Source organism: Bos indicus, chromosome 11, assembly GCF_029378745.1.
Source record: "Bos indicus isolate NIAB-ARS_2022 breed Sahiwal x Tharparkar chromosome 11, NIAB-ARS_B.indTharparkar_mat_pri_1.0, whole genome shotgun sequence".
NCBI classification, from domain to species: Eukaryota; Metazoa; Chordata; class Mammalia; order Artiodactyla; family Bovidae; genus Bos; species Bos indicus.
In genome coordinates this window covers 82,642,208-82,663,279 of record NC_091770.1, presented here as the reverse complement: position 1 = coordinate 82,663,279, position 21,072 = coordinate 82,642,208, and the positions used below count along the sequence as shown (strand labels likewise).

Sequence of the window (21,072 nt, the reverse complement as noted above, 5' to 3'; positions counted from 1 at the left end):
CAAGCTGGCAAACATTGTTAACTGAGGAGAAAGGAAAAAAGGCTGCAGATTTAGAGTCTTTTCCACTCATCTCCTCCTCAGTTTGAAAGCATGATGCTGTTAGCAAGAACTTCTGTTTGTGCATAAAGCATATGGGATGTAAAGCATATGTGATGATTCCTGCTGAAGACGAACTGTGTTCAGTCATTTCAAAACCCCAACTACAGCCCCAGGCATGTGGAAGGGGCTCAGTCAACATTCCAACAAACAGACACTTAGTGTCCACCTGACCCAATGCTTCCAAGTGATTTGAAAAGGTATTGAATACCAAGTCCTCAAAGAATGTATTTCCTAAAAGGGAAATAAGTCTCAACTTGCATTTTATGAATCTACATGTCCATTAGCTCAGTTGGTAAAGAATCTGCCTGCAATGCAGGAGACCAGAGTTCGATCCCTGGGTTAGGAAGATTCCCTGGAGAAGGAAATGGCAACCCATTCCAGTATTCTTGCCTGGAGAATCCCAAGGACAGAGGAGCCTAGCAGGCTACAGTCCATGGGGTTGCAAGAGTCAGGCACAACTTAGCGACTAAACCACCACCACCACATGTCCATTAGAGTAAAACTTGAACTAGGATTAAAGAGTGCAAGCTTCAGCTATGGGCTAAAATAGCAATTGAATCTTTAAGGCATTGGGAGTCTTGGTGAAACTTGCAACCCCTTCAGGACATCCTTTAATCTTTTCTGTAAATGGAGCAAACAACTTTAGAGAACCCACTAGAAAAACACCTAGACCCTGGAAATTGAAAACTCGGGAAAACACGGCCTCTGCCTTAGAGTGAGTTTAAGGCCGGATGTTTATTAAAGAAGAGAACAGGGGGCAGAAAAGCAGTAATAATGATGACTGGTTATAATACAACATAAAAAGTGCTATAAGAATGGACAAAAGCATTATGAGAATATACAGAAAGGACTAATTAATAAAACCTCACAGAAGAAGCTATGCCTCAAACATAACTGTAATTTTGCTTTGCAGTTATATAAAATTATAAGGAGACAGAAACATTACTATTAAAACCTATTGTTCTTCCTCCTTCTAACTATAGCAAAAATATACTCAAGGTGAAAAGACTTGACAAACAGATTAACAACAACAACAAAATCTTTATTTTCTCATTATGTTTAAAATGAATATAATTTAAGGACTCAAGAAATCAGTCTTTTCAAAGTTTGTCTAAGCAACACATCCCACAAGAAAGATTCAAAATAATATCTAATTATTCTCTGCTGCAATGATATACCTAAGCTATTATTACAATTTAAATCAGTTATGGCAGGAACTATAGGCATTCAAAAACAATACATAACACTGGGCACAGAGAAGGCAATGGCACCCCACTCCAGTACTCTTGCCTGGAAAATCCCATGGATGGAGGAGCCTGGTGGGCTGCAGTCCATGGGGTCGCTACTGAATTGGACACGACTGAGCGACTTCACTTTCACTTTTCACTTTCATGCATTGGAGAAGGAAATGGCAACCCACTCCAGTGTTCTTGCCTGGAGAATCCCAGGGACGGGGGAGCCTGGTGGGCTGCCATCTATGGGGTTGCACAGAGTCGGACAACTGAAGCGACTTAGCAGCAGCAGCAGCAACACTGGGCATTGTAAAACTATTCTGCAAGCCAATTCTGAAATTTTAGTTTAAAATCAAATGTTTATCTAAACACTCATCAGAAGACAATGCCAAAAAATGCATTCAAATCTAAGAAGAAATTACCTTTTGAAAAAACTTTAAGATAATAACCCATTCTCTACACTAACAATTTACAGTAGAAAAATGTCATTACCATTCAGATTAGATCTATTTTGCAAATAGGCAAAAAATAATTATATTCTGAAATATTTATAAATACATATTTATAAAATGCATTTATTTATCACCATTCAGATCTAAAAGAAATTGTTTGAAAATAAATAGTACATCCCAAGGTTTTCCTTTCTGTTCACTTTTATCATAATACAGAATTACATTTTTAGTACTAATAGAAACACAAAATAGGGAGTTTATAACTTCTATTTTTTAGAGCTTACTGACCTAACTCTAACATAGATTCAAATCCTGGCTGCACTTAAGCAGGACCACCAGAACATTCCTGGGTCCCCTGGACCTACTAAATGTTGTCAGAACTACATTTCAACTTCTAAAAGATACAACTAATTTAAACAGATACTGTTATGCTAAAAACTACTCTCAACCATAAAACAGTACATACTGAGTATACAGCAATAAAACTATGAGTCTTCCTCTCTTTTTTTTCAGTAGCAGGAGACTTTCAAGGAGAAAAAAAGAAAGTAAAGTTCATGTTCCTTAAGTTAAAGTGGTCTTGTTACGCTGACACATTTGAATCACTTTAAAATAATTTAGAAATAATTTTATAATTAGAAAAAAGTTTAAGTAGATTAGAATTGTTTTTTAATATTTAGCATAAAACAAAAATTCTCATTTAAAAAATAAAGTGAACAGAGTGCATACCAAGCTTCAGGCAGCAAAGCAGAATACTGGTGTGGTGATGTGGTCTCTGGGAAGTTGGAAAGAATCGCCAGGCGGTGAGGAAGCAGGTCAGACCCATGGTAAGTGAACAGAATTTCCAGGGCCTGCACATTACTCTCCTGTACAGAAGGCAAGGGTACACTTCTAAATTGAACCTTAGAAATAAAGAAGTGACCTTGTATGACAACATCAAAACCTTACAATTAGCTTTTTTTAATGCAGTTCTGATATGAAGTGGTTTGAAATATTCCTGATATTTTTCAGGTCTGTATCACATTTCTCAATCTAGTGCTCTAAAAATTATTTTTTAAAGTCTTGAATGATGAAAAAAATATTTTTAACATGACTCTATTTTCTCTACATTTATTACTATTACAATTTTTTAAAAAGGAAATGTAATGATATACGCACACATAGTAACATTAACAGCATGGCTCAAAGACTTGAAAGTGTTAATAACTATAATTGTTTCATTCACAAACAAGAAATTACCCGAGCATAAGTTCTTGCTGAGAGAACAATATTCTGACTTCTGAACTTCTTAAAGAATTCAGCATCGTATCTCTGTCCAGATGCATGAGGTACTCCAAGGATTTCCTGAGGGGAAGCCATGCTTTTATGAAAAGGCTTTTAAACGTGGGTGACAAGACTATGCTAAAAACCGTTACAGCTCTGCTTACCTAAATCAATACGGTCTAAATTAAACTCTCAACTGTTAACTCAAGTACTACATCTGCACTCCTGCCTTTATTTGGAAAATGGCTGTATTTATAAATGCTGTTCATTTTTTTTTAATCCAGAAGTAAATGAAACAGGCTATGAAATTAATTATAGGAGGACAACCCAAATTCACCACCTGGTAAAAACAAGGAAGCAAGAGTTACACACGGATGTGTACCATGAGCACCTGCCACATCTGTGTGCAACTCTGGACTAATTCTACTACTGCTGGAGTGATCCATGTGAATTGCAGATGAAACGACTCATTCTTTAATCAGATAGTTATTAGGTGTCAATTATGTGCTAGGGGCACTGTGACAGACAGTGCTGATACCATGAACCATACACCCTCCCTGCTCTCCTAGGAGCTCTAAAATCGAGTCGGGAAGACAAACGGCAATAGGAACAGGTAATGCCCAACACATAGGAAGGGTGTCAACACACAGGAAGGCCTCCCTGTGGGCAGCGAAGCTGAAACACTGAGGACAGAGAGGAGCCAGCCACGGCGGCGGCAACGTAGGTCTCCCCACCGCAGCAGACGACTTCAGGCTCATGTCTCTCGTGTTAATGCTAAACCCCAGATGACTGCCTTCAGTGCAGGAGACCCAGGTTAAGTCCCTGGGTCGGGAAGATCCCCTGGAGAAGGCAATGGCAATCCACTCCAGTATTCTTGCCTGGAGAATTCCATGGACAGAGGAGCCTGGTGGACTACAGTCCACGGGGTCAAAAAGAGTCGGGACACAACTGAGCGACTAACACTTTCTTTCATTTTCACTTTTCCAGATACCTAGCATGCTGCCTTTCACAGAGTAAATAACCAATAATATTTGTTAACTGCATTAACCTAGTGAGATAGGAAAAGAAGGAAGAAAAAGGATGTTCACAGGAGGCTCTTGCTTCCTACTGATTTAGACAAAATACTTACCTTCTTAAAGCCTCACATCCATAAAATTGAGAGGATACATCACCTTCCTCAAAGGGTTGTCAAGAAATAACCTGAATTAAGTACATAAGACACTGGCTAACAAACAGAAGTCCTCAACAAATCTGTTCATATTTTTAAGGTATTCTCATACCTACTGGTTTCCTCAACAAATCTTTCTTCCTAATCTCCTCAACAAGCCAGGTCTTGTACGGAGTACTGCGGGATACTGCAGCAAGTAAGACAAGGCCACTACCCTTATGGAGCATCCATGCTTGCGTCTCCTACCTGGTAGTCCTATAGCCCCCTAAGCCACCCTTCCTTTTTTTAAGGACTAGTTGAATACCACTTTCTACATAAGAATATTCTCAGACATCCCCAGGGAAAATTTAATGTTTTTCTCCATTATGCTCCATCAATTCTTCATAGCTTCATTATCATCACTTACTGCCCATATAATGAGGACTCCACAAGGATTATCCCTTGTTCATCTCTCTATGTCCAGCACTGGCATGACATCTGGTGTAAAATAGGCACTCTTGTAAAATTTAAATGAATCCATTTTAATCTCATTTATCACAGTAATAAAATAAGCCACGCCTTGCGATTAAAATGCAACACCTATCTCTACCATGATCTAGCTGGTTAGCTGTTACATTAGAATATCTTCATTTCTAAGTTTTAATGGCCAAATTCATCAACTTCACCTACTTTTAAAAAGCTCAGCTTAATTCTCTTTTTGTGGGCTCAACAAATACTTTAAATGTCACTATTACCATGTAATAATAAATGTACTTACTACTGTCAAATAGGAAATAGTGATTCAATAACTAAAGAATAATAACAGAAAATTAACTGGATAATGAAACTCTGAACATTTTATGGAACTTTTTTAAGATCTCATCAGTGAAACTAAAACTAAGTATAAAAAATAATAAACTATAGCTGTACCAGCATCAGCAATTTTATATATTACCTCTAAATATCATAGAACTCAGAATAATAAAGGAATATGCTTTAAAATAATATGACCAGCCAACAGTCAAGCTAGTTGTACTAAAGATAAAACTATTAGAAATGTTTTGTAACTTGTTTGTATGAAATGATATATAAATGATATAAAATTACCATGCTTTCAAAAAGACATAGAAATAGTTCTCTTGTCACTAGTATTTTGTTTGAAAATATTTATTCTATTTACTGATGGAGAATCAAGTGCTTTTCTTTGCCTACAGGCATCAGGAGTACTAAGTATCTCCACTGTTCTGGGGCCATGTATCACATTACTACACATGGCATGTACTGCGATCCTATTATGTGCCTGTACCAAGAGTCAAGATATGCCCCTAAAAGGGAGGTTCAGACAGATGGAGGAAGCAACCTGCAAATGCAGTCAAACTTCAAAGGTGAGAAAGTGTAAGTGAAAGTATTAACTGTGAAACCCTGTCGACTCTCTTTCGACCTGTGTGGACTATAACCTGCCAAGCCCCTCTGTCCATGGAATTCTCCAAGTAAGAATACTGGAGCAAGCAGCCACTCCCTCTCCAGGAGATCTTTCTAACCCAGGGATCGAACTTGGGTCTCCTGCACTGAAGGTCAACTCTTTACCATCTGAGTCACCAGGGAAGCCCTTCAAAAGGTGAGAAATTTATACTAAATCCTGGGTAACGTGAACTATGAGGGTCACATGAAAAGCAATCTAAACTATGTATATTTTGTGAAATGCTTCTCACACCTCTAACAAATCTGACAGGACAGGGCACTACTGAAATGTCCAACATGGGACATTTGTGTTTGCTGCCCTGAAGAAACAATTTTGAAGTTTGCTCTAAGTTCAAGTGTCTAATTTTTGGCCGTCATTAGGATCGAAGTTTAGCCAACTAAATTCAAGACATTAATAAATCATTAAAATAAAGCAGGTCAGAATATTCATATTAGGATTATTAAACCCCAGTGGATACTGAATTTGCTACTATAGACAGCTATCTACCATAACCAAAAGTTTAAATGTAAAATAAAAATAAATGAAAAGGATTGTAAATCTAGGAAACACAAATGCTGAAATAACACACACATTTCTACTCCCTAGACTAACAAAGCAACTTCTGGCCTCTCACAAATCCCTAATTTTTAGCAAAAATGATATACAAGAGAATGTGCTTCTGTGCAAATTTTTCCCACATAAATAGTTCTAAAGACCAGGAATATCCCACAGGATAGGCAGCCACAGCATGTGTAATGACAGATCAAATGAACATAATTGCTTTGATTAAAACCACTCCTTTACCTCATATGTTGCAAGCCGATCTAAGTAGGTTAATAATTTCAGTCTACAACGGCAAAGTTCCTTTTGTTCCAGCGTTAACCTGTTTTGAAAAACTATATTAGGTCACTTATATTTACCTGGAAGCACATTTCTCTATGATCTAAAATAGAATAAAAATGATCAATATTCCATTAAGCCCCAAACTCATGGGACAACACACAAAAGCACAAGGGCACAATACTAAATGCATTTGACTTGAGCTGCAGAAATAATGCAGAGCAGTTATCACTAGTAAGGAACACACTCAGATCACTGTTTTAAAGAAATTACCAAATGAACAGTAATATATCATTTACTTTGAAAAGTTCACTAATTTAAGTAGTTCTCGTCTCTTTTTGAGCTCCTTCTCCTTTTTCTTCTCGGCAGGTTCTTCTTCAGGTGGGGAAAGCTCCTCATAGGAGATATTGTCAATGTCCATCTCACCAGGGAGTGTAAATCTGTGAGGAAAAAAAAGAAAACTCAAATTTCTTTGGAGTGTGTTTTCTTTATATATATATATATATTTCATATAGTGAAGAAGTACTTTTCCCTACTTTGATTTTATTAAGTTGGCTTCTGCAGAAACAGAAATAACCAACCGTTTAAAAGAAAGATTTGGCTATACATTATAACCAAAGCGATTCTCTCATTTATATCCATGAGGTGGGCAAGAAGTCATCCGTAATCATCACATGTAGAAACTCTGAATACCAAGGAAATGAAAGCTGCTTAGGAAAACATGGGAGGTTACATTATTGCAATGTGAAACAGCCTATGAAGAAAATGTTGCCCAGAATTTATAATGTGAATCACTTCTATTTAAGGTCTTAAAATGGTAATGAAGGCTGGTTTCATTTAAATTACTTATCAAACACACCATCACATTTATATACCATGGATATAATCTTCCAAATGCCTGATGAACAGCAGCCCCTGTCAAATAACTTGATTATTGTTATTAACTGACATTTGTATGGTGCTTAAAAGTTTATGAGGTGGTTTCACAAGATAAATAATTTAATTAAGATAATGCTCTGAGGAAGGATACAACGATACAGATAAAGAAAGTGAATGAAACTCAGGATTGCCTACGGTGGTTCATTTGACCAGTAAGCAAGCCCAGGTATGCAGGATATACCTTAAATCCACAGCTTAGACGCTGCCAGCATTCAATAAATGTATGTAGAATTTGCTCTTTTCTCAGCATCAAGCTATCATATGTAAACATATTTCACTCAGGAGAAAGAAAACTATGACCTCAGATTAAAAAAAGCATTAGTCAAATCAACTGCTCCATTGCACAGTAACCTAAATAAAGAAAAGTTGACCCTTTCTAATGTCTCAGTTTTAAAAGTTTTTACAAAGTCACCTTCACTTTTGAATCCAAATCTTTCTGTAACCAACCTGCCATCATCTGCTCCTTTCCCTATGGCTAAAAGGGCCTCCAGGTCTGTGCCTTTTAATCCATATTGAAGCAGTTCCTTGGCGGCATCCACATTTTCAGGAACTCTTTCCAAACACTCGTGAAGAACCCAGGATCGTTTCTTTATTTTACTCTGGACACAGAGAAAATAAAAAGCAGAGGCATTAAAAAACCCATGACATCTGACAGCACCTGAGAACTGCCTTCCAGAATCACAGCTAGCTACCTAAGAACTTGGCCACAGGCAGCTGCTGGAGCACCTCACCATTAAAAAGCTTTTTTCCTAATGGTGATTAAAACTGAATATAGGGAATATGATTCCACCTGCTTTCCTTCTTCTAATGAAACACACTGAAACACAAAACTCAGATGACTTTTTTTTGGAAACATAGATCTTCCAAATTTTTCAGTTGTTCTTTAGTTTGCATTTGGGCTGTATGAAAGAACAGAAAATAAAAAAGTAAGACAAGATTTATCCTACTGTGACAAACATGTTTAACCTTGAAACAAAACTAACGTTTTGTTTAGTACCTCAAAGTTCTGTATTTACTTGGCCATGAGCTGTACCCCAAAGCACAGACGATGATTCAATCATAAAAAATCATGCCATGCTGTTCTCTGGGAAGACCAAGGGCCATTCTTCCCTCCCAACAGCTTTCTCTGACTCCATTTGAAATCCCTGACTTGCTCTCTTCCTTGAGTCTTTGTGGATACAAATTTAGAGTAAAATCTGGCTCATACCCTTTATGTTCCTTTACACATTCTCTCATATCAATTCTTTCCTCAGGAGTCTCTGAATTCACATCTCCTTCTCCACGTCTGTGGCCTCCATACCAGTCCATGTCATCAACACATAACACCCTGGAAAGGTTTCCCACTTGAGCCCAAATCAGTATCTACCTAATCATAGGCCCCAGTGTCCACTATCATGGAATATCACATCCAACAGACTGGTTTACTTACAGACCCCATTTATTCATCCAAGAAATATTTGCTGAGTACCTTGTGCGTGCCATGAAAATACAGCAATGCATAAGACAGATTAGTCACCAGCCTTCTGAGTCAAGCTCATTTTCCCTTAATTTGCTCATACCACTGGTCCCATTAACAATGCCTTCATCTCTTCTAACTCTACTTTGAATCCTTTCCAATCCCTGCCCCAAACATCTTCCTATATAAAGACTTCCATAGCAGAGTCTAACATTATTGCTACCTTCACTGGGTTCCCATAGCATTTGTCTGCAATCACTTGTATGGTCAAAGTACATAAGGCATGAAGCTTGTCTTCTCAGTAAGATTAAAAGCTCCCTAAAAGCAAGGCCATATTTATGCCACTCCAGTACCCCTTCACCATCTCTGGCATAGAGCTTCTACTCTGTACTTCCTATCTATTTTGCTGAATTAAGCATTTCCCCCAATTAAAAAAAAAAAAAAAAAAAAAAGTACATGATTTGTCTCTTCAACATCTGTCAACTCCATCAGAGACCAAAACTGCCTTTTATTGTGTTACAGGAAAGGCCATTAAGTGAATATACATGAACTCATGAGCTCACTGTCCTGAGTCACAAAAGAAGGAAGAAAGATAAAATAGGTTAGGTGTTCTGATATTCTAAAGAAAACACAAGCAACTTTGTCTTCTCCCTTTATTTCAATATTCTTCATGCTCTCTTATCTCTAATATCATATTTGTATTAACAGTTTATCTTTCTGTTTGGTTTAAAGCATCAATGTCTTACATACAACTTTTTCAGATTGTTTTTTTTAATTACTCATGTACATAAATTTAGGGAAAACAATTACCACGAAAATTTCCCAACATTTCTTAGAATATTTCTAAATGTAAACATATTTTCCTTCCTAAATGAGAAGTCCTAAAAATAGGAATGCGTTCAACTACTTCTTACAAACGGACCAAGGATCCAAATTAACAAGCTGCATAGCAACTGTAACTGTGGTAATGTGGTAGTAAGGAGGATACAGTTGTAGAATTTAAGCAAAAAGAATTTAAGCAAAAAGCTGCCTCTCAGCTTCAAAAGCATTCTTCAAAGCTAGCTAAGAGACAGAAACAGCATCTCCCATTTGGGGCCGACATGATACTAAGCTTTGTCAACAGAGGGTGCTGCAGGGGGCGGGCCCTGCAGAGGAAGAACCTCTCCTGTGTCTGGGTAGCCAGCACTGCCAGCAGGGACCATCTTGCGATGCTTTCTGCCAGCTTCGTCTTTCAGAGGACAACTTCCCACTTAGCATCGACTGCACTCCCATGGACAGACTCCTCCCCAGTGAACCTCCCAGACACCTGAATGGGAAGCTTCCTAAACTAGGCTTGCCTGTACTCCAGGGGGAATTTTTTTTCTGTTCCATCCTGGCCATGGTTCCTTATCTACCAGTCTTCTTGCTAGTGGGGGCGTTTCCTACTTACCAGCCTCCAGCTGATCACCACCTCCCCTCTGAGTTTTCTACCTCCTTGGAAACATTCCCTTCAGCCCCAGGTTATTCCTTAGAGTTATCTTTGCCCTCATATACTTAATGTCTCGTTACCAGAAAATAATTCTCTGTATTAAAACTGTCTCTCTTCAAATTCCTGTGTGGTTCCTGACTCTTGACAGGACCCTGACTCATGGCAGTGAACTGAGGTGACTGAGGTAGATGAAGGGAAAGAGTTAGGCCAAGACCAGGTACTTGGCTGGTTTATCACGGAATATTCATACACAGGTCTTTGGTACCAACAATCCAGCTGCAGAGCCAACAGAACCTGGAAACAAGATAATTTTTCCAGGTTGAATAAAACGCTTCACAAAGAAAAGTCATCAGTGAAAAGTACTCCAATATGAATCCCTACAGCCATGAGATAGTCCTTTAAGTATGAACCTTACCTTCTTCAGGGGATCTTCCCAACCCAGAGATTGAACCCAGTTCTCCTGCATTGCAGGCAGATTCCTTACCATCTAAGCCACCAGGGGAAGAACTATGACTCTCACTACATGTTATCAAACTATGTAAACATACCAAGTAATTCTGAATTGAAGCAATGTTGACCGCTGACTTCCTCCACTGCCTCTGGTACACCAGGTCAGTGTCCAGGCCGTAGGTCTGAGCCAGGGACAAGGCTTCCTCATACTCTTCACTTTCGATCTTTGGACAAGGAAATGGAACAGGAATGTGATGTTACTGAGCTGTCGCAGTGTCACGATGATGGCAGAATGAATGGCAAGAGTGGAGGTCACGTACTCTTAACCACCCCCACGTGCCCTGTTGTGGCACCAGAAGCTCACAAACATGATGAGGGCCAGAGAGATCAACATCTATTTAAGCACTTTACCAGAAAAATGAGAAACAGAGGTAAAGTGCCCGTGCTTACAGAGTAAAACAGCAAAGCCAGCACAAACAGGGCGACAGCCAGAGTCCTTTGCCAGGACTCCTCTCCTGACACTGCAGCACAGACACATGCAGTACTCAGTGCTGATCGAATCTGCTTCCCAGGCAAACCCCCGACTAGAAATCCAGCCTGCAAGTTCTTCCCTCCCCAGCTGCAGTCTGAGCAGACAGCTGTCCTCGGCACAGAGGAGGTGAGAGCCAAAGGCCACAAGAAGTGGAGTGAAAACCTGGGCAGAGCCACCAAGGGGACAATGGTCCAGATGAGCTCACCTCCCATCCACCGCTTTTGTGTGACCGCTCAGGCACAGAGCAATCACAAAGAGCAGCAGCATTTTCAGAAGCTTTATCATACTGATGTTTGCAACATACTGATACAACAATCCCTCTTTCAATTTCTTCCTTTATTAAAAAAAGAGTGTTTTTCTCAACAGAATTGTAACTGAATCTGTGACCATGCACAGTAACAGGACACCCTCACCTTCCTCTGGTAGAGCTCCTCCGGGGTCGTGGACCGCAGGCTCACCAGGCGGTAGTTTTTAGTAATGGTTCGTGGGCGTTTCCGGGGCGGTGCAAACCGTTCCATCTCAGTCACTAAGTACAGGCCCTGTTTTATATAGCCAAAGTAGTGAGTCTTGGCAGAGATTTCCTGATCAGAATCCGAATCCTCTTCTTCGTCATCTTCTCCCGCCCTCGTCTCCAAACGAGATCGTTTGGGGGCAAGTTTAATCTCGCACTGAATTGAAAAAGATGTTAAATGAACAGTGAGGAACTAAAGACAAGATTTTAGAACTAATAGAAAAAGCATTTTAATTCTACTCTGGTTTGATGCATTACATCAGTGGTGTGATTAAGACTAAGCATGGAATTCAAAGGAACCCAACAACAAACTCTATATACATCAACAACTCCAGAAATACGTGCGCAAGTCACTGGTTCCAAATCTCTAAAACTAAAGCTTGCTTTATTAACAGGTTATTAATATGGTCTGGTACAATGTATGCTTGGTAATTATTTTAGGGAAATAAAGGAGAATGTTAATTTCTTTCTTTTGATATTTTTGTACCTGCTGTGAAAAGATGATGTGTTTCAATCCATTTAGCAAATGAACATGAAGGTATTTATTTGCTCTACCAAGAATAGCTACCCTTCTGCCCAACTTTTAAACAATATCTGAAGCTGCACAAAGTTTTGAGTCTGAAGGCTGCCTGCTAAAGATAACCTTCATTCCAAACTTAACAGAGTTGACTTGGATTTTAAAACATGATTTTCTTTAAAGAACATCTTGAGAATCAGTACCAAACTTACAGGTAAAAAAAAAAAATTGTCAAATTGCATTGAAGTGAAAACTATTGAAGGTCATTAACTTGGAAATAAAATAAGAGTTTTAAATGACCAAAACATAACTTTAAAATACTACACTCATCTCAAATTTTTTTGACATGATAAACAAGTATTTTTTAACAGAAGAACCAAAAGTTTTAAGTTGTCATATTTCACAGAAATAGGCTAAAGACTGTATTTCTTTGGTAGTAATATTATTTATGTTTTTAAATAACTAATCTGGGTGGGCGGGGGGGGGGGAGTCTATCATGTCCATTAGGGAAAAGTGCTTTGTAGAAAACAAAATGACTAAAAATGTTTTTCTTTCTTATACAAATGTAATTTTTTAAACTGACTAAACAATAGATTTTTTTATACTGCACTCAAGCTGATTCCAATAACGAACTTTTAGTTTTAAAAGATAAGATTAAATAACGGGATACTCAAAATTAAAAATCAGACATTTAAATTTCTTTTGTAATACACATTAGTAGTGAGTAGGCTTAGTCACTCAGTCACGTCTGACTCTTTGCAATCCCATAGACTGTAGCCCGCCAGGCTTCTCTGTCCATGGGATTCTCCAGGCAAGAATACTAGAGTGGGTTGCCACGCCCTTTTCCAGAGGATCTTCCCAACTACTCTCAAACACACTTGTTGCTTTAAAAAGGAAAGAATTACCTCCAAACTTAAAAACCCCCCATCATGGGTAGCGGTGACTTGAGGCGACGGTTCAAACCATTCACATGATTTTCCCAGTAAATTTTTCAAAGTTTTCACTGATGAAACAGTCAAAGCACCAGAGCAGCGAGCCAAAATCACTGCGCTGTCCACCCACCAATTCACATCTATCAGTGGGTAAAAGGACTCCTTATCTAATGGGGGGAAAAGTAAATGAACAGAAATTCATCAATCAATGCAGGTTACATACAACACACTTAGTCCAATAATCAATTTTAAAAACCTATTTGAGCCCTAAAGGTATGACAAATACTAAGAATAAAATGTAAGTCGTCACTCAGATTTTGACTCAAATTTAAGACTGCTGTTCAGTCTCTTAGTCATGTCCAACCCTTTTGTGACCCCCATGAACTGTAGCCCACCAGGCTCCTCTGTCCATGGGATTTTCTAGGCAAGAATACTGGTGTGGTTACCATTTCCTCCTGCAGGGGAATCTTCCCAAGCCAGGGATCAAACCCATGTCTCCTGCACTGCAGCAGATCTTTACCACTGAGCCACCAGGGAAGTTCAATATAAGATACAAAGTGGTAATTTATTTAACAAAAATCTGAATGCCACCGATTTGCCAAAGTCCAAAGTTTTATATTAAGGCCTTTCTGCTCAAAAAATGAAAAACATTCACAGACATATCACCATTTTCAACATACAAAAGATAAATAAAAGATAAACTGATAAATGGCAGGTTTAAGGAAGGACGCCGACCTTCCTCTGGAGCAGGTCTTAAGATCTTCATGTGGGAGGTGCCCTCTCTACACCTGGAGAAAAGGTGCATCCTTATCTCCAAAGACAGAGGAAGGCAGGGAAAAACAGACAGACAAGCTGCTAAGTCTTATCCTGAGCTCAGACCCTATGTCCTGTCAAGGTTTTCCACACCTTCCCACTCTTCATCCAACCTAGTATAACACTGATCAGGTTTAACTTCCTCAGATCTTCATTTCCTTGTGAAGGCGCCCATGTCCCTAAAACATAGTAAGTAAAAGTGCATGCTTTTTTCCTTATTAATCGGTTCTTTGTTACTCCAATTTACTGGGTCTTAGTTGATTTCAGAATCTAGTAGGGTAGAAGGAAAAAGAATTTTTCTCCCTACATTTGCAACTGGAGCTTCCCAGGTGACACCAGTGGTAAAGAATCTGCCTACCAATGCAAAAGACATAAGAGACGAGTGTTCGACCCCTGGGTCGGGAAGATCCCCTGAAGAAGTGCACAGCAACCCACTCCAGTATTCATGCCTGGAAAATTCCACGGGCAAAGGAGCCTGGTGGGCTATAGTCCATGGGGCCTGCAAAGAGTCGGACACGACTGAGCGACTGAGCACACACACCCACAGCTATCCAGAAAGAGGAAAACACATTCAAGACCAGTAAAGAAATGGGTGGGGTGGGGGGAGATAAAAATGAATTGTGGTTCACCAAACTGAGGCATTCAAAAGGAAATAGTGTGATATTTATTCTGATTTTATTGCCCTTCACATACCTTACTTGTTCCACTGACAATCTGATGAGGTTTAAAGGTAATACATAAAACAGTAAACCATAAACTTTAAAATATATGTAAACATTGGAGCAAAATGGGTTAGTGGAATTCCCTGGTGGCCCAGTGGTTAGAACCCAGTGCCTTCACTGCCCTGACCTGGGTTTGATCTCTGGCTGGGGAACAAAGATCCCAGAAGTCATGAAGCATGGCCAAGTAAAAAATAAAATAGGAAATGAACTCTATTAGAATAATCCATTATTTTAATTAAAAAATAATGACTATAATAACTCAACATCTTCTTCCTATTTAAGCCTAAAGCAATCTATATAAATAAGGAATTCCAAGAAAACATGAAAATCAATGTTCCTCAGCTTACAGCTTAACATAAAGGGGGATGAAAAAGAGCAAATCATTTAAATATACTGTCAATCTTCTGCTTTGACAAATTGTTTTCTCAAAAATGTTTTTCTAAATGAGTATTTTGGATGATTATTTAACAAAAGTGAATATATGAACAAGACAGATGATATAAATGAATCAATACTTTTAAGCTATTTAAACATAATTAGAAGCATAATTTAATAAAGATTTTGAAGCCTGGTAACTATGATTCATTTTATAGGAGACACTTAAAAATTCAGAAGTATTGAACTAGGGGAGTTTCACCAGAAAAAAAAAAGAACTGATTAGTCAAACTCTTTATTTTTAAATTTCTGTTTTCAGTTTTCATCTACCAATTAAATAATCACTGCTGCTGCTGCTGCTAAGTCACTTCAGTCGTGTCCGATTCTGTGTGACCCCATAGACGGCAGCCACCAGGCTCCCCCGTCCCTGGGATTCTCCAGGCAAGAACACTGGAGTGGGTTGCCATTTCCTTCTCCAATGCAAGAAAGTGAAAAGTGAAAATGAAGTCACCCAGTCGTGTCCGACTCTTGGCGACCCCATGGACTGCAGCCCACCAGGCTCCTCCGTCCATGAGATTTTCCAGGTAAGAGTACTGGAGTAGGGTGCCACTGCCATCTAATTAACTGTAAATAATGCAGGCTTTATTTATTTATAAAACATTGCTCATTACTAAAAAATAATAATTTAGACATGGGAAATATATGAAAAAAAAAATCCCTCCAATCTCTCATTACTTACTACCTACCACATGCTCAGCCCGGCCTCAGCAATAACTGCTCAGTTTCCCCTTTGAGAAATCCCTTTCTGCGATCTCCTGCACACTTATTTACAAAGGACCACACGTATGACCTGTGAACTTGCCGTCTCTATGCTGGCTTGAGGTAGGAGAGCCATGCTGCCTGACACAGCTGACTTGGCCTTGGGAAAACATGAAATAGTAACACCTGGGCAGCAGGAAGTTGGATCTGTTGCCTTGTCCCCATTCTACAAAATCTTAAGTGTTCCTTCCAAAGTGAAGCAGAATTATCTAGAGACTTTTATATGCAGGGTGACAGAATATGCCACCCCAAAATATGCCACTTTGGCGTAAGGATTATTTCGGGCTGGAGGCAAGGAAGAAGCAGCAGATACAAGAAAAGTTCTCTGTCCTCTATTTGCCTAAAAGTAGGACATAAATTTTGGTTTTCCTGATGGTTCAGTGGAAAAGAATCCGCCTGCCAATGCAGGAGACGTGGGTTCAGTTCCTGGGTCTGGAAGATCCGCTGGAGGAGGAAATGGCAACCCACTCCAGTATTCTTGCCTGGAAAATCCCATGGATGGAGGAGTCTGGCTGGATACAGTCCATGGGGTGACAGTTGGACACGACTTCACAACTAAACACCAGCAACAAAGGACATAAATGTACAAAGTTGTTCTCTTCACCCTCTGCCAGGAGGAACAAGAGTTCATGACTGGAGACAAATTTCAACTCTTATGAGGCCAGAGACAGCACCAAAGGAATCTACATCACAAACTAGTGCTTATATCCCATTACTTTCCCCACGTATTTGCCACTCCTAGAAACTCCAGCCTACAGCCACACCACCCTCAACACTCCCGATCTTGTCTGTTCTTGGAAGCTAAACAGGGTCCGGCCTGGTTAGTACATTGGAAGCACTGATGTTGAAGTTGAAACTCCAATACTTCGGCCACCTGATGCGAAGAACAGACTCATCTGAAAAGACCCTGATGCTGGGAAAAATTGAAGGCAGGAGGAGAAGGGGACGACAGAGGATGAGATGGCTGGATGACATCACCGACTTAATGGACATGAGTTTGAACAAGCTCCAGGAGTTAGTGATGGACAGGGAAGTGCTGTAATCCATGGGGTCACAAAGAGTCGGACACGACTGAGCAACTGAACTGAACTGAGAAATCCCAACTACTTTTCCTTTGTCTTCACACTTCTCTAGAAACTGTTTCTTTGATGCTATATAAGCCCAATTTCCAATCAACCCTCTGAGTTACTCCATGTATCAACTCACAGTACACACTAACAAACTTCTGCTTATTTATCTTATTAATCTATCTTTTGTCAACCCCATTTTATAAGGTCCCAGCCAGAGAACCTAGAGTAGTAGAAAGAAAAAGAATTTTCTTCCCCCTACATATTCTTTATCATATGTACCTTTACTAAAGATGAAGAGTCTCTTAAGGTTTTAATTACTATACATCATACAACTCACCTTTGATTTTTTTTCTCTTCTCAGTAGAGAGTCTCCAATCAGGATTAAGATCATCATAGCCTGGCTGAATTTGAAACACAGGCACATAAATTCTTTGTTCAACAAGGTAAGAAAATTATAAGAACATCATCAAGAACTTTGGACTGTTTCAACAGAAAAGAGAAATGATGCTTTCCTTTGATCTTAGTGACACCTAGTTGAAATATCTTTCCAAGATCTTGAAGAGCAATTGTTCGTACACTGAAGATGCACACGTGCAAGTACTGTGACTCAATTTAATGAAGAAAATAGCAAGAACAATGACAGCAGGAATGTAATTCATACAAATGAAAGGAGACTACACTAACAATTCTGTGCATGCGCGCAGACACACACACACACGCATACTGGGAGGAGAACAGCCATGCTGTTGTGAATAAAACACTGGCCTGGATGGAAATGCTACCCTGCTCATAAGCTGAGCAACCCTTCAGGCCTCAGCTCCTATAGCTCTGAGGTTGGACCCCACAACTTTCGTGTTAATCCCACTTCCAACTTTCTATGACTGAATATCTACTAAATCAAAATATATATATATATATATAACCAGGCAATCCTCAAATTCAATATATGCATTGTCTAATCTCATGGCAAGACAATGTCATGCCCGTTTTTGTGAACGTCAGGACACATCACTATCTCTCAAACATAACAAAACAACCGAGATTAAGCCACTGTCTGACATTTCCCAGGCCCGCTGTTAATTCCATAACCTCCAGAATCACAATAGTATGGGGGGAGGGGGCGGACAACAAAATATCAGCTGGGGGTTATCTGAAATCTTAAGCCTAAAAAAAAGTGAGGCTCTCCTTATGTCAATATGTGCTTTTTCATCTAATGCAAGAGAATAAGCCTGTATGCTTCATTACCAAATTATCAGTGGCTAATACGTTACAGTATTGAGACCGGCATTCTTTTCCACAGCCTGAGTACCTTCTGCTCTCCTCTACTGTGACAAGTCACTATGAGTGGTCCCTGAGAACAGAAGATATACTTCTTATCAGAAAAAAAAAAAGTTGTCATATAAGGCGAAGAGTTGACTCATTGGAAAAGACTCTGATGCTGGGAGGGGTTGGGGGCAGGAGGAGAAGGGGACGACAGAGGATGAGATGGCTGGATGGTATCACCGACTCGATGGACGTGAGTCTGAGTGAACTCCGGGAGTTGGTGATGGACAGGGAGGCCTGGCGTGCTGCGATTCATGGGGTCACAAAGAGTCGGACATGACTGAGCGACTGATCTGATCTGATCTGATACTAGGGAAAGAAATGGATTGTCCTAGATTACTTAATCAAAAAAAAAAAAGATTAAGTTTCAAAAAATTAAAATAAGGTATGTACTACAGAAAATAATCAACTAAATTAAGATCATTATCTGACCATTTATAAGGCACCTTAGAAGCTTTCAATGCCTCCGAATCAGCAGCTGCACCTCCATGACAGCACAGGTGCCCGCCAGCATCTGTTTATGTGATGCCACGGAAGCCTCCCACTTACATTCTAGAGGACACAAGGGCAGTATGGAGCAACACTTCCAAACTTTAAGCCCCACAAATAACAATAATTATGATTCAGCTTTGGGTAAATTAAAAGATGTACAGATTACAGAGAAATTTAACAAGAACTCTTGTGAGAAAAGAAGCCATCTCGTTGGCAGAAATATTTTCAGAACTCAAAGCATTTTTCAATTCTTTCAGAATTCAGAGATGAGCCAGAGGACCATGAACGAGTAGTACAGAGTCAAAAGAGCCAAGCTCCACACTCTGGGACCAGGCTGTTCCATGGAGACTGTTTAAACAACAGGTGTCTCCTCTTGTGAAACCCACGCTAAAAACAAGGTGAAGATCTCTTCCCCTGCCTCCAGGTCTGTGTCTGTGGTGCCTGTACTCCCACCCTCTGTCAGGGCCCACCTGTCACAGCAGCTAAATGCTGAATGAGGGAATGAACTCATCAATCTTTTGGATCACTGAGTTCTAACTAGGATGGCTAAGTTATAGAAAAATTAAGTTGGCATAGTACAAATATTCCCACGGCTCCTCAAACGTGTGGTTTCTTCTGATATTTAGCCAATGAACACTGTGTGCTTACACTGTGAAAAGAAAAAAATCAGACATTACAGGCCCCATACTCAAGGATATAACTAATAAATGGGTATAAATAACTATAACCCAAGGTCAAATTTGGTAACTGCCCCAAAAAAGACCTACAGATAAGAGTGCCAGGGGTCCTCAAAGGATGAAGAGACGATTTTGGATACAGGCTTCAGGAAGATGAGGGCTTCCCAGGCGGTGCAAGGGTAAAGAACCCACCTGCCACTGTGGGAGAGGCAAGACCCGCATTCAGTCCCTGGGTTGAGAAGATCCCCTGGAGAAGCAAATGACAACCCACTTCGGTATTCTTGCCTGTAAAATTCCGTGGACAAAGGAGCCTGGTGGACTACAGTCCATGGGGGGAGGGCGGGTGGCAGGAGTTCGCAGAGAGTCAGACACCACTGAGCACGCACACGTACATTGAGAAAGATAAAGGGAGGTGAAGAGGAACAAAGAAAGCCTGATGCTGCTGTATACATTTCTAGCTGGATAAGACTTGGATGTGGAAAATGGACGGAGGAACACATTCCAGTCACAGAACACAGCATGCAGAGGACACAGGTAGGGAAATACTAGCCTTATTCAGGAAAAAAAAAAAAAAAGGTCAAAGTACAAGACAACAGGCATCCTATTCTAATTCTACGCATTCTTTTTGTTTGGGGGGTTTGTGGGGAGAAGAGGATTAATGAGATCATTTTTTCATTGAGCTGATACGAACATAACATAAAATTAACCACTTTTAAACAAATAATTTAGTGCTATTTAGTACATTCACAGTGTTCTGCCACCTCCATCTAGTTCCAAAACCTTTTTATCATTTCAAAATAAAACCGCTTAGTCATTGCACCTTTGCTTCGCTTTTCCCTTCTCCCCAGCCATCAACAATTTTACCCTCTGATTGTGCGGATTTACCTATTCTGGATATTTTGTATAAATGGGTTCAAACAATAGGTAACCTTGTGTGTCTGGCTTCTTTTGATTATAATAATGTTCCCAAGATTGACCTAAGAATTCACATTCTTTCCTTTTATATGGTTGCATAATATTCTATCACATGTATATACCACAATTTGTTTGTTCATCCTTCTATTAATAGACATTTGGCTTATTTCCAGCTTGTGGCTGCTGTGAACATGTATGAAAATGTACTGTGTCTGAGTACCTGTTTTAAATTATTTGAGGTATATATCTAATTGTATCTTTATCTTAGGAGTACATAGCAATTCAGTCTACATGTCTGAACTAAGCATTCAACTTTACAATATGTGGGAGTTTGATAGAATTATCTGTACAGTATATTTAAGAAAGAAGAGCAAACAAAATCCCAAACTTAAACTCTGCCTCAGGCAGAGGTGACCTGCCAGACCATTATCCTGATGGCTTGTCCCTCACCACTTTCTAAGGTGACATTCCCACTGCTCCCCTCGTACTATTCAAACTGGCCCAAACTTACCACCCTAGAACCCCAAGGACTTTATCTGTGAGAACCATGGTCTGGCTCTGCTTTACAG

The 21,072-nt window shown here is 39.6% G+C and overlaps 1 protein-coding gene across 2 annotated transcripts in view; it reads right to left on the bottom strand.

The window, feature by feature from the left end:
- NBAS (NBAS subunit of NRZ tethering complex) overlaps nt 1–21,072 on the bottom strand; it is a 333,473-nt gene that overhangs the window by 230,852 nt on the left and 81,549 nt on the right. For both annotated transcript variants that reach the window (XM_019970679.2, XM_070799115.1), the window contains 9 exons: nt 17,434–17,497; nt 13,271–13,464; nt 11,751–12,005; nt 10,904–11,029; nt 7,879–8,030; nt 6,792–6,932; nt 6,457–6,535; nt 3,020–3,124; nt 2,510–2,646 (listed from right to left, as the gene is read on the bottom strand). In XM_019970679.2, the coding sequence (XP_019826238.2) occupies nt 2,510–2,646; nt 3,020–3,124; nt 6,457–6,535; nt 6,792–6,932; nt 7,879–8,030; nt 10,904–11,029; nt 11,751–12,005; nt 13,271–13,464; nt 17,434–17,497 (1,253 nt within the window). The remainder of the gene's footprint in view (nt 1–2,509; nt 2,647–3,019; nt 3,125–6,456; nt 6,536–6,791; nt 6,933–7,878; nt 8,031–10,903; nt 11,030–11,750; nt 12,006–13,270; nt 13,465–17,433; nt 17,498–21,072) is intronic.